Genomic DNA, 14,072 nt, shown 5'->3' with positions numbered 1-14,072 from the left:
TGATACAGCCCTGGTCTAATCTGCCACAGCTCAAACGCAAAGTCGAAAGATTACCCATAAACACGGAGCCAAAGGGGGGGGACCGTTTCCATTTAATGTGTGATAATTGTTGTATGGTGATAGAAATCTTATGGAAAAACTTCAGGGCAAATGTAGGTCACTGTGCTAGTGGCACATGGATGTCCAATTAAAGAAAAAAAACAAAACCTGTATTGGTGTCTTATTAAAATGTCTTTACCCGTGTAAGCATCTTATAACTTCCCCTTCCCACAGCTGACTCCATCAAGCCTAAAACCACCACTGCCCGCAGCGCCGCCACCGCTGCCGGCCCCGCTGGTCTTGCCCGCACCCGCACCGCGCCCACCAAACCCGGCGGCCCTACCTCCAGTACCGGCACCACCTCGGAGAAGAAGCCCCTGGTTCCACGCCTCCCCCGCACCAACTCCTCCACTGCCACGACCAGCGCCACCGCCAAGACCCAACCCCGCCCTGGCACGGCGCCCACTCCGGACATCAGAAACGCCCGCTCCAAGATCGGCTCCACGGACAACATGAAGCACCAGCCTGGCGGAGGGAAGGTGGGTCATGGTCATGTGCCAGCACCAGGGGGTGATGGCTCTGATGTTATTGTTGCAGTTACAGTGATATGGCCATGAAACTAAGATATTCTTATGTCACGAGCCTGAAACATTAGAGGGAGGGTTATTGTATATTATATACACTTTACATTAACAAAGTGAGGACCCTCAATTGGATTCTTTAACAGGAAAATATATATATATATATATATATTTGTATATTGTGTAGCTCCCCCTTGTGCCACCAAAACAGCTCAGACCTTTCGAGGTAAAGTCCATACCTCGAAAGGTCTGAGCTGAAGGTGTCCTGTGGTATCTGGCACCAAGACGTTAGCAATCGATCCTTTAAGTCCTGTAAGTTGTGAGGTGGGGGCCCTCATGGATCGGCTTGTTGTTCCAGCACATCCCATAGGTGCTCGATCAGACTGAGATCCGGGGTATTTGGAGGCAAAGTCACCACCTTGAACCTTTCCTGAACGATTTTTGCAGTGTGGCAGGGTGCATTATCCTGCTAAAAGAGGCTTCTGCCATCAGGGAATACATTCCCATGAAGGATTGTACTTGGTCTGCAGCAATGTTTGTGTAGGTGGTACATGTCATGGTAACATCCACATGAATGCCAGCAACCAAAGGTTTCCTGGCAGAACATTGCCCAGAGCATCACACTGCTTACTCCGGCTTGGCTTCTTCCCATAACGCATCCTGGTGCCATCTCTTCCCCAGGTAAATGACACACGCGAAGCCGGTCATCCACGTGATGTAAAAGAAAACATGATTCATCAGACCAGGTCTCCTTCTTCCATTGCTCCATGGTCCAGTTCTGATGCTCACCTGCCCATTGTAGGAGCTTTCAGCAGTGGACAGGGGTCAGCATAGACACTCTGACCGGTCTGCAGCTACACTGCCCCATACACAGCAAGCTGTGATGCACTGTGTGTTCTGACACCTTTCCATCACAGCAGCATGAACTTTTTCAGCAATTTGTGCTACAGTAGCTCTTCTGTGGGATCGGACCAGATGGTCTAGCCTTCACTCCCCACGCTCATAAATGAGCCTTTGACGCCCATGACCCTGTCGCCAGTTCACCAGTTGTTCTTCCTTGGACCACTTTTGTTAGGTACTAACCACTGCATACCGGTAACACTCCACAAGACCTGCTGTTTTGGAGATGTTCTGTCCCACTCGTTCAGCCATCACAATCTGGTCCTTGTCGAAGTGGCTCAGATCCTTACGCTGGCCCATTTTTCCTGCTTCCAACACATCAACTTCAAGAACTGACTGTTCACTTGCTGCCTAATATATCCCAGCCCTTGACCGGTGCCATTCTAACGAGATGATGAATGTTATTCACTTAACCTGTCAGTGGTTTTAATGTTGTGGCTGATCGGTGTATATCAATGTCGTGATATACTGTATATATCAATGTAGTATCAACGCAGCTATTACAGTAAACCGTTTCAACACAGCTGTCTTGCTTGCAGGGCTATTTTCCATAGGATTTCCTTGATGAGAGGGTCCAGCGGCGTGACCCCAGCATAGCATTATGTCTGCATCACATTCTGATCATTTTAACCATTTCACTCCCTCTACTGGCTAACACCCTTTATAGCAGCTTAAATTCTTACAGTACCTCCCTGACAACGTGCTCAATAAAGACCAAATATTAGAAAACCGTCTGCATGGGCAGAGAACCTTATCTAGAAGCAGTAGAGTTAGGAGGAGTCAAGTCAAGTTTATTTATAAGGCCCTTAATCACAGCACAGTCTCAAAGGAGGAGACCTATGATGAGGAAGAGGAGCCCCTGTCCTTCCTCCCCTCCTCATGCACCTCTTCGCCTCCTCTTTCCCCTCTTCCACATCATCTCTCCTGAATACCCCATTATTTTCTCCTCTACCAGCTCCTCCTTATATATATTTCCCTCTTTCCTCCTGTCTTTCTACACGTATTTGATGTATCCCGACCTCGTCTTTTGCCACTTTGCTCCGCACATTCACGGCCCCCTCCCCCCGTGTTCCCCATTGTCGTGAAATGTGGTTGTGGTTGTTGTGGTTGTTGTGGTTGTTGACCGAGGTGGGCCTGTCTCCCCAGGTGTCTTCTGCCACTCAGAACAGAGGCGCCTCCTCTTCCAAAGACCCCAGCCAGGGCAAAGTGAGTCCCTCCTCCTCAGCCTCCTCCGCCACCCTTCACCTGCACGGCCTCCATCTACCCCCACCCCCATACACACGCACACACTCCCGTAGACACTCTCTCTCTCTCCCTCATTTGGGTGATTACTTTTCAATCCTAGCCATACTAAGCTGACCGAACTGTATGTTTTATGGCACATGCAGTGTTTTGTGGTTTCTAATTACCTATCTCGCATAATAGCCCTGTATTTATACCTGTGCATTTAGGGTTTTTTAAGCTGAAAATGGCTGCGGGACAGGCTTTTTGGGCAAGTTAAGTACTGTCCCTGACACTGTTTATTCACTCACCCATATCGCACCGCATTCAACATCTTTATTTCCGTTCCTGGATACAGTATCTTAAAGACATGGGAATACAGACACACAGTATGTCATGTTGTGGTTTCCCTGAAAGGTATTTGCACTGTGGAATGTTCTGAATACGGGATTGACTCTGACTCAAAGTGGCACATGGCAGAGGGAATGACAATGATTCATGTGGTACCCACTTCATCAAGGGGTTTAAACACAAGCATCATGCTGTGAATTAGGAGCTTCTAGTCTGATTACAATCGCTATCACTATTGTTGTCACAGTGTAACTCCGCTTGTGACGTAAAGTTTGACTCTTTTTTTGAGACTTGGTTCTTGACAAGTCACTCAGTAAAAGGAGTCGTTCAATTTGATTCACTTTGTTTAACGCACGGTGAGAGAAGGAGAACTTCAGTGAGTGAGAAGAGTCATTCATTTATTTTGTTAGTTTATTTTTTGTAATGATTTATTTGCAAAGTACCATGTAAATATAATATAAATGTATATTTCTACATTTTTACATTTACATTTAGTCATTAAGCAGACGCTTTTATCCAAAGCGACTTACAATTGTTCAAACACCGACGGACGCAGCCATCAGGAGCAATTAGGGGTTAAGTGTCTTGCTCAAGGACACTACAGCATGCTAGCAGGAGGAGCCTGGGATCAAACCAGCAACCTTTAGATCACTAGACCACCAGCTCTACCGCCTGAGCTACCAAATATTTGCACTTAAAGTGAAAGAGACTGGACATTTCCATGTTAGTTATATGTTTGGTCCTTCTAAAACTCAGTGAGAGTTCCAGGTTGAATTATACTGAAACTTGGTGACAGCCCATATTCTATTTTATTGGAGCTCAGTGACAGTTTCATGTTCTATTATTGTTCCATAGTGAATAATGAACAATAATAAACACAAAGTCAAAATCAGCAATCTCACTACTGTGGTAACTGAAAATTGCAGCTGTAGTCCGTATGTGCAGCTGTCCAATCACGCGAGTGTGATCAGATCACGGGATGTATTTGTCATCGACATGCAGCAAATTAGAAATCAGAAACTGCAGGTCAGACTTAAAAAACATCAGAAATAGGAATCAGCCCAGAAAATAACAATGGGTGCATCTGTAGTTGGTAAACGTTTGGTAACTTAAGGAGATGATGCATTTCAAGGGGTATATCCTAATGATATGAGTACGTATACTGTATATAGTTAGCTGTAGTAGCTCACATAGGATGTGATGAGCCTCGTTACCGGGCGACTACGGTGTGAATAACTGATGGAGTCAATTAGCTGCAGTCACTCAAACACCACGGAGACTCCCCCTTACACTGTTGTGGTACTCAACATATTTTCCCAAGGTTGGTAGGTCTGAAAAGACGCGCACATGTTAGGGGTTAATACTCCTGTCGGCTCTGGCAAAAATAGCTGAAGAGGGTCCCTGGGCGCTGCACCGCGGCCGCCCGCTGCTCCTAGGGTGGAGGATGGGTCAGATGCAGAGGACATATTCGGTTTAGATGAATGCGAGAACGGAGAAACGACAATCAAGCAAAGAAATCTAAAATAAAAAAAAATAATGTCACGTGCCTGACCTGTAGCCTACCAGTGATCAGTGTATATCTGTGTTTATGTGCATTATGTGTGTTAACTTTTGTGTTTGTTTGTTGTCTGTGTCAGTTGTTTTTGTTTTTTACTCAAATCTCTTTAGCAGCGAACTCTGCTGCGCACGGTCGTACGTCCTACTTTTCCGTGTCGGGATTTATCTGCTTATATCCCAAAGTAGTTGTTGGGTTTGTGTTGTGAAGGCGTCATCTGAGCAAGATAAAAAGTAATGACTTTACGTAAACAAATGATGTTCATGTTGACTTGATTCAGAGTAAAAAGCACCGAACGCGACCTTGATCATCACCGTAGGGAAGAGCATTTCTCCACAACAGGCGTGACAGAGTTATGGAGCTCTCGAGAATTTTGTGTAGTGTTCACTCTTTGTGTCCTACACCAGGGGTTCCCAAACTGGGGTCAGCGGCCCTCTAGTGGTCTTCGAAGAAAGCGAAATGATCATTTGTTGTATTTTTTGGTTTCCCTTTTTTAATTTATTTAAAATTTTTCACAAAATATTCCTACTCAACTTTTCCTAATGGTGGTGAGGTTTTGCTGTTAGATTTGCCCTTGGAAGTGTATTTTTGGCAGATTAAGTTCGTACACGCCCTCTCCGTGACAACGTTCGGGAACCCCTGCTCTTGGCAACAAACGCCCTGTAACTTCTGCTCCTTTGTTCGAACCTGGGTAAAACTGGACTTGAACGGTTAAAGAATTTGAACGACATAACAGAGCACTCAGCATTTTCTCTTGAAATGTGTGTTTTTGAATAAGGACATTTGGTAAAATGTATTAATTTATAGTCCAGCTGAAATGGGGTGCACCCCAAGTAGATCAAATATAGAAGGCAGTTTTTCCCAGGAGTCGGCCCTCCTCCCCCTCCGCACTGTTTGCTTCCTCTCTAACCCTGAACGTGGTGGTAACTCCTCTCCTTCCCCCTCCTCTACCCTCCTGTCTTCTCCTTTCTTACCACATTACGCTGCTTTCCCCTCCGCTACCCCTCCACTGTTTTGTCTCATCTGCTACCACCCCACCCACCACCCACCCCCACCCACTGCTACGCTGTGTTCGTGTAGGTTCAGCTTGTCTCCAAAAAGCTGGATTTCAGCCACGTCACGTCGCGCTTGGGCTCCAAGGACAATATGAAGCACGTTCCTGGAGGAGGGAACGTAAGTACTCACTCTGAATCCACGAAGACTCCGTTCCGCCCCACCGAGGAAGTTCTCAACCCCTCCCCCCCCCCCCCCCCGACCCCCGGGAAACGCCGCCGATGAGCGAACGTTGCCGAAGTAAACGGGAGAGAAGGGACCGGGGTGCGTTACTCTGGTCTTAAGTGATGAAAAAATAATCGGGGGGAAAAGTCCGTAGCACCGTGCGGCAGTATCTTCTAAACGGCATCACACATCCCCTTTGACTCTGCAGCTGGAAATTAGATGTGCGTGTATACAATGGATTACTCTGGCTTCAAATGCCACACCGTAATCCCTGAAGAAAGAGTCCTGCTGTTGGAATGACTCGTCCGCGCTGCAAGTAATTCAAGCATAAATAAACGGACGACACGTGGCACGACAAGACCGCAGAGGATCTGACCGCTTCTGTGGAAAAAAAAAAAAAAAAAGAAGTGAACTTTCCAAGCCAACGCTGCTCACTTCCCAAGCTGGATCAGTAACGGAGTTCCACATCTGCCGAGTGGAACGATAAACTGAATTGGTTTTCCAGAGTCAGACTTTTTTTTTTTTTTTTTTTTCTGCGCTCGCCACAGTAAGTTGCAGATTTGACATTTTCGGCTCCCAAGCGCCGAGCCCCTCAGTTAACACGCAGGTCTTTTCTCACTTGGACTTGTGCGATGTGCTGTTGGCAGCAAGCCCTTAGTGAAAGCTCTCCTCTGAATCCTCTTCACATTCCCTTGTCTCCCCTAGCTTCTTCCTGTCTTGTCCTACTAACTGACTAAACACCAGTCAACCGATCAAACACGACAAAAAATATGTGAAACATAAAACTGAGTGAATATGTATCGATCGTGCATAATACCAAGGCATTTCATAGAAAATGCTACATGCAATACTCTAGATGGAGAAGGCTACATACCGTTAAAGTTGGAGCTTGCACATTTTAAACCCCTACATTTTTATTTCATTTTGGGGCATTGGTTGTAATAGTGGGGCTCACTCCAGTCGCCTTCTTATTAAGGGATGCCATCATCATTAGCATTTCTTGTATTCAGTAAAGGGTTAATGCATGAACACACGATGACCAGGTTTTACCTCTGTGTCTGTCGACAGGTGCAGATTCTAAACAAGAAGGTGGACCTGAGTAAGGTGACGTCAAAGTGCGGCTCCAAGGACAACATCAAGCACAAGCCCGGTGAGGTGGGAGGGGCGACCTTTGCCCTGGCGGGTCAGGGTTCACTGAGCTGGTCAGTGGACCCATCGTTGTGTGGCAGCACCAGACCCAGATTAGGCTGCGTTTAGTGGTGTTTAGTGGAGCAACTCTGGTATACTAACTTTAAATTCTCCTCCCTGTGTGTTTGTGTGTGTGTGTGTGTGTGTGTGTGTGTGTGTGTGTGTGTGTGTGTGTGTGTGTGTGTGTGTGTGTGTGTGTGTGTGTGTGTGTGTGTGTGTGTGTGTGTGTGTGTGTCCTTTAGGCGGTGGTGATGTGAAGATCGAGTCTCACAAAGTGAGCTTCAAGGACAAGGCTCAGTCCAAAGTGGGCTCCATGGACAACCTGGGCCACCCAGTGGGCAGCGGCAACGTCAAGGTGAGACCATCCAACTGACGCCCTTTCCTGTTCCTTCTCTGTGGATGGGACTTGGACATTGCAAGTCAATGTCCAAATGCAATTTTAAAGGTTATTGGGACTCTCAAGAGGCCATTTGCAAAAATGTGTACTCCATCAGGGGGTACATTACCGTAGCATGTGTGTTGTGTGTTTTTGCCTTGTTTTTGACACGTCGCGGTAATGATTTATTTTTATAAGAAAAGCACAGAAAAAACACTAAAATAATGTCATAGGTAAAAACAACTAAGTGGGCCATGTAGTAGGCATGTTGTGTAATTTCATATTTGAATGCTTGATTTCAAATTCTCTGTAAATATGTGTATCAATTCATTGCAGCACATTTGTGCGGACATTGGCGGACATTTGTGGTGGACAAAGGGGCGTGGTCATCACAGGAGCGCTGACTGGGCCAATTCGAGGCGGCTTGGCGCCCGCGGGGGGGGGAACCGCGCTGTCGCCCGCTGCCGGTGCTCTGCCACGCTGCTTTGTCCGCCACAATGTTTTATGGTGGTTTCACGAGAACGACCCAAAACGGTGTCACCGAATCAGCGAACCTTAGGACTTAGCGTTATCTCACTGCTGAGGGCGAGTTTGAGAAACCAAACCAGCTGGAACAAGTTTTGCGGTGCCATGTTGAAACATTAGAGAACGTCCAACACCCGAAACTCGTGATGCGTGAACATCTGGCTGCAAGCCTTGACGGAGTGCACGTCCACCCGACCTGCAAGAAGCTACATGCAGCTCCAACCCTACGTCGTCGTTCTCCAATCGCACCTTTTTGGGGTCATCTGTGCGTTCTCCTGCGCCTGGTGCGCCTCCGTGAATAGAAAGGACATTTCCTGATATTTGATTTTAGTGATTTGAGATGTTTTTGTCAGTTCTGTTCAGGTTGCATAAGTGCTGTTCCTATTTTTTAGAAGAAGGAGCCTGAGTTCATCTTATCTGAAGCCGAGCAGTGCTGTCAGAGAATTCTGTTTTGGGTTGCCTTGTATTGCAGTTTGAGGTTAATGAGAACCATGCTTTGCTCTGAATTCGACTTATTATGTGTATTTTCTTATTTTCTATGCTGCTATGACCTACATCCATCACACCTTGATCAGTTCTTCATGTATGTTGAAACCCCCTCCTCTGTTCGTCTCAGCCCGGCTCCAAATCTTTGCACGACCAGTTACATTTAACCTGCCACTCGTTTGATCCGGCTGAAGTCGGAGCATCACGTACCACCAACCATATGAATTTCCCTACAATCCTTGACAGGTTTTCGGAAATCCCCACGAAAGAGGTACTGGTTTCGCTGTTCCATCGCCGTGCATTTGACCACGCCCCGCTATGTGTTTCCAGGCTGAGGGGACCCAGGAGACAACGGAAGGGAGCGAGGCCTCCCAGAGCACTCCCCAGGGCCCGGCCCCGTCCTCGGAGCAGGGCCAGGCCGGAAACCACGCCGCACACGAGAATGGGTTGAAGGAAGGGGGCCCCTGTGGGACCGAGGGCCTCCGAGAGCCCCAGGGTCTGGACTCGGGCATCCCGGAGACAAGTAAGTGTGTGTGTGTGTCTTTGCAGTGTGCGGTGTACACCTCGTGGGGGTGTCACTGGTCGCTGATGCACGTACTGTATGAGCTTGTTTGCCTTCGCTGCTCTCCTTCTGACACTGATCGTGTTCTTTCAGGGTTAATCTTTCATCCGATTTAGGGTTTTCCTTCTCGTCTCAATCAAAACCAGATTTTCTTCACGGAAAATAATGTGTCGCCTCTGTCGTCGACCTCTTTGCTTTGTACTGTGTTTACCGTATTCTCTGCAGTAGCTGACCACCCCATCGTCTTTGACTTCTTATTTTGCAGGCATCTAATTCTGCTATCCCTCTGCCCCCCCCACCCCACCCCACCCCCCCGCATCTCAACCCCCCTCAAACATCGACTGCCCCGCTCCCCCGCCCTCTTTTTTTTGTGTCTCCCCGTCCTTTTCCAATCTTTCTGCTGCAGATTGAGTCTCTCAAGCTCAACTTCCCGCGACGAACGCCCGCTCGCGCACCGACCACGCCGCTGACGTCATCATCTGACCCCCCCCCCACCCCCCCGACTCCCCCCTGAGGGGGAGGGCCCTCATCTACACAGTCCTCCCGCTGCCGACACCACCCACCGACCACTCTCAACGACTTCCTGGCTCCTTCTCCAGAGCCACTTTCCTTTTACTCCTTTTACGAGCCACTCGGCCCCTTTACCTCCCGGCGGTCAGATCCCTTTGCCCTAAAATATACATATATACCGTCAGTGTCAGACTCCATCGGAACGCCGACCCCGGAGACCCCTCCCTAAATGCGTGACCTCCCACCATCGTTGTGCTTCATCTCCATTAAATGAAAACACTACAACTGCCTCTCTCCGCCTTGGCTACCGCTGCCCCCCGCCCCCACCCCCAACCGCCCCGCCCGAACCGCCCCATCCACTTCCCACCTGCTTCTCCGTCTGAGCTCACTTTGTATATACACAGAGTTCTGGGCTGGCCGCGGAGGCCTGTGGCGGAAAAGGAAAAAATTGTGCGGGCATTCTATGCCTGTGGCGTTCGCTTTCCGCCCAGGCGGGTGTGTGTGTGTGTGTGTGTGTGTGTGTGTGTGTGTGTGTGTGTGTGTGTGTGTGTGTGTGTGTGTGTGTGTGTGCGCGTGTGCGTGTGTGTGTGATTCCCTGTGCACAGAGCAGTGGCAGACTGTTTGCTGGTGGATCATCTGTCTGTCCCTCACCTCCCCAGTGATGACAGCCCTCGTTTCATGCGTTGTCCAAGCTACGCCGGGGGGCAGGCTGTGTGTCCTGCATCCCCACTAACCAGTGACTCTACCACGTGCTCATCCTCCATTTGAAATCTGCCTCCTCGCGCTCATAGGCCACGCCCCGTCTCCGTGCTGTTCACCGTCAGACCACTCACACAACACAAGCTGGCAAACAAAACGCAAATGCTAAAAAAAAAACATAAATAAAGTAGTCTGTTTGACCTGTATTAAAAGCTATTTAACCGTCTTCATTCTCCGTGTTTGTGATGATGTGTTTGGGTGAATAATAACAGTGTAACAATGAACTTTGGTGTTCTGTTCTCTTCTTTTTTTTTTCCGACTTGATATGCTTTGTTTTTCCTGGTGTTTTTTTTTTTTGGTTATTTTTCTTCTTCTTTACGTATGTTTTATTTTCCTCGTGCAAAGCAATACAGTGGAACTTTTTTTTGTGTCGCCGATCGCAGTCAAAACTCGAAACACGCACAGGTCTGTCCGAACCAACAGCGCACAGGAATGAGAGGAACGGCGTTAAGAGGGAGGGAAGGACGTGGAAGCGGGTCATCAGAGAGTAACATTTTAGGCCGTCAATCGGCGTGGCAGGCCAGTGCGATCAGCTACGTGTGCTGTGCATTTCACTAGACGCATCGTTCCGAAACGGCTCTATCTGAGAGTCGCCAGGCGGGAGATGTAACGGTCGCCTGTTGCTCGGAAGGCGATTGGCGCAGCCTTCCGTCGACCAATCAGCATCCAGCCGCTCTGAACAGTTTTGGGTAAGGTAAACGAAAAACGATCAAAAGTGAGGACGGTTACGCATCACATGAAGGATCGAGCGCCGTGTTCAACGTATGATGTGGCGCTGGTCGGGCATTGAACCCAGATGTAGTTCATCTGTTCGTAATAACGTCCTTGTTGCATCTGTCCCGTATACGCTTGTTCGAACTCGAACAGCGCGGTTGTGTTGGGAAACCGATTTGCCCGGTTGTTACAGCGCCCGCGGGGAACAACATGGAGTCATTCCAAGCCGATGTGCTGCGTGTTAATGGGTTTATGGAAAAGGTCTGATGAAGTGGGAAGAGGTAAAAACACCAACAAGGGGGGAGCTTTGGTCGCATGTGAAATCTTACGTTGAGGACCCAGTCCAGAGGGCGATGTGGAAGGTGTCTGGTGGAGGTCTGAAGTGGAAGGAACTGTGTGTGCTGCATGTGCCTCCGCTCCCGCTCACCCCGGAAACGGGCAGCAAAACACGAAAATACAGGTCGACGCCGCCGAGCTCAGTGTGGCGAGGCTGAGAGACGGCACCGCAGCCCCCGACACAAAGAGCACGGGGAAGGCAACGCGGTGTCGCTGTGGCGACAGGGAGATACTGTCGATGGAATTGTTCCAGTAAGTGTGCGTGGACGTGTTGTTTGTCTGGCTTCTGGTTTTTGAATGACGGTTGGGAGAATTTTTTTTTATTTGGCAGTTTCCTGAACACAAGCTTTAACTGGAAACACTACGCATAGGTTAGATTCCTCGCCAGGCTGTGGGCTCTGGAACACGCCAGGTTTCATCTTTTCTTGTAGCGTTGCCTTTACAATGCATGGCCAGATGATATAATAAACAGTAATATACAGTAATGCCCCTAGCTGAAAGCCATGTGTGCATTATTACTCGCAGTGTTAGTGTTTAGTACTGTATCTCTATCCTCGGGGGAACGCTAGTCAGTCAGTCCGTATGGCTTTTGTTTCCTTGTTCAAATTTCAACAGGCAGGATGACGGTTTGGTGGAAAACGGTTTCACCTTTTCATGCTTTGGTATTTATTTTGCTATTTGACACAAATTTGTGAAGGATCCTGTGGATAAGCCGAGAGCGGCGACGCATTAAAGGATCATCGATGGAAATCACAATTGATGGGCACATTAATAGGCATTCATCTGTATCAGTATCCCCTTCTCAGCTATTACTGCGTCATTGCTTTTGGCCCAGCTTTGCTTATAGTACCCAGGCAGAAGGGGAGGAAGTCCGTGCATATGCAACACAGGAGACACCATCTCCTTTTTGGGAAGAATACAATTTACCAGGACTCCGTTTTTAACCATGAGGTGTGATTGCGTCGGAACGTTTTAACAGACATGCAGCGCTCATCGAAAGCAGCATCTGCCTGTAGCACTGCAACGGTTAAGTTACACGAGTTCTAGGTTACGTGTTATGTATTACTGCAATTTCAATCATCACACTCTTGAACGCGCGCGAGGGCCTGAACAACGCGATAAAAGACTATATCGATCAGAAATAAGATTTTAAATTACGTTTTTGAAAAGGAGAGTCATAAAAGACATCAGATGCACCTTAATGCTCGAGTATATCAAAGAAGGATCACTGTGGGGGGGTGGTTGTGTTTTGTGGGATCGGACCCTGAATTACTTGATCGAAGCAAATCACATCGGCCTCCCCGTTTTCTTCCGAACTATTGTTTGTTTCGGGTCGCAGCAGAGGAAGTTCTCTTTATATTGGAGCTATAAGTAGCAGAGCCAAACCAGAGAAACACAGAGCAAAATGTTTCGATGCCAACATGGGCAATACCTTTTCTGGATTTGAAGGAGTTTTTGTGTTTTGAAACACGCGGGAAGGCTTTCGGTCCAATCCAGCATCGAAATGGCTTTGCTTCAGCCGGTGGTTCTCACCTAAGTCAGTTTTTCCTCGTGCCTGTCCATGTTCTATCTTTATTTTCCCTGGGGGGTTTTATTCGTCTCTAGCTCTCTCCCCAGATTGCACATGGATGTACATAGATATATTACTGGATGTGCACTCTGTACTGTGTTGCCACTAGGAACAAAATACAACACACAACAGCAATGGCGATAAGGGCGGTCATAGCGTTGTCGACTAGCTTTTATGTCCGTGTAACTTACAAGTTTTTAATGGTAGGAAGTGTTTTACTATGACTATTCTGATTATAATTGTTATGGTTATTATTTCGACAAAATTATTATTATTGAGCAAGTCTGCCTTCTTTGTAAGAGAGAGGCCGCTGAAGTGAAAGTATGTCTTTTGAGATGTAATATACTAAAGACACTTTTCTATTTGTATTTATCATTGTGCTCCAGTAGCCTTTCGGTGGTTGAGTTTGAAAAGGTGCACTTGGAGCAAAGTTGGGCAATTTTGTCTGACAAATTGCCTGCCGTGATTTTGATTTTGATTTGGATTTGAACAAAAAAAAACAAAGTTAAAATAACGCATGCTTAACTCTCATTGTTGAATAATATTCCAGAAATCCTCCGCGGCTAGTTGCATCTACCCTGTGTAACAAGGCCGACTCAGCCCTTTAAAACAAGTGTGCAACCCCAGTCTTAAGAGTTGAAAATAACATTTAGACTTGCTGAAAAGCTTAGAGGTGCTCTCAACATTACAGGATATGGCAACCTCTGGAGGTCCATATGAATTATTAAATATAGCATGGTAACAGACAGTATAAACATGTTGAATGGAACGGCCTTTTAGTCAGTCCCCAGTACATAAATTGGCATTGGCCGTTCAGTCAGTGACGTCCTCATCCAACCGATCCTTGTTTGGGGTTAAGAAAACCTACTGCTTTCAGATTCGGCTTCTATAATAAATGCTTAACCCAGGATTATTGTAAAACCGCATCTTTTGCTTTGGCGTACATTAAGTAGGCCAACCTGTATCCAACATGCCAACGTACTACTAATTAATAACGCCTGTGGGATGTGTAAGGTAGACCTACTAAGTTATTTGCAGAATTCTGTCATATTTAGATTTTTTTTTTTTATTAATTAATTTTGGATTTTGTTTTTTTGTTTGTTTGAAAATAAGTGTTTATTGTGATTAATTGTTAGTGATGTGATTAAACATGGAACATGAAAATAAAATGAAAAAGCTCA

The 14,072-nt window shown here is 47.1% G+C and overlaps 1 protein-coding gene across 3 annotated transcripts in view; it reads left to right on the top strand.

Moving 5' to 3' along the window:
• LOC307245227 (uncharacterized protein) overlaps window positions 1-14,072 on the top strand; it is a 112,712-nt gene extending 98,640 nt beyond the window's left edge. For 2 of the 3 annotated variants that reach the window (XM_080020690.1, XM_080020688.1), the window contains 6 exons: window positions 274-578; window positions 2,667-2,726; window positions 6,934-7,015; window positions 7,296-7,408; window positions 8,771-8,963; window positions 9,268-9,393. In XM_080020690.1, coding sequence (XP_079876816.1) covers window positions 274-578; window positions 2,667-2,726; window positions 6,934-7,015; window positions 7,296-7,408; window positions 8,771-8,963; window positions 9,268-9,275 — 761 coding nt within the window. In that variant the 3' untranslated portion in view covers window positions 9,276-9,393. The other variant, XM_080020689.1, reaches the window with a different exon arrangement.

This window comes from Zeus faber (genome assembly GCF_960531495.2).
Source record: "Zeus faber genome assembly, chromosome: 19".
NCBI classification, from domain to species: Eukaryota; Metazoa; Chordata; class Actinopteri; order Zeiformes; family Zeidae; genus Zeus; species Zeus faber.
Note: the sequence above shows the minus strand (reverse complement) of the source record. Positions and strands in the feature narration are given on the sequence as shown.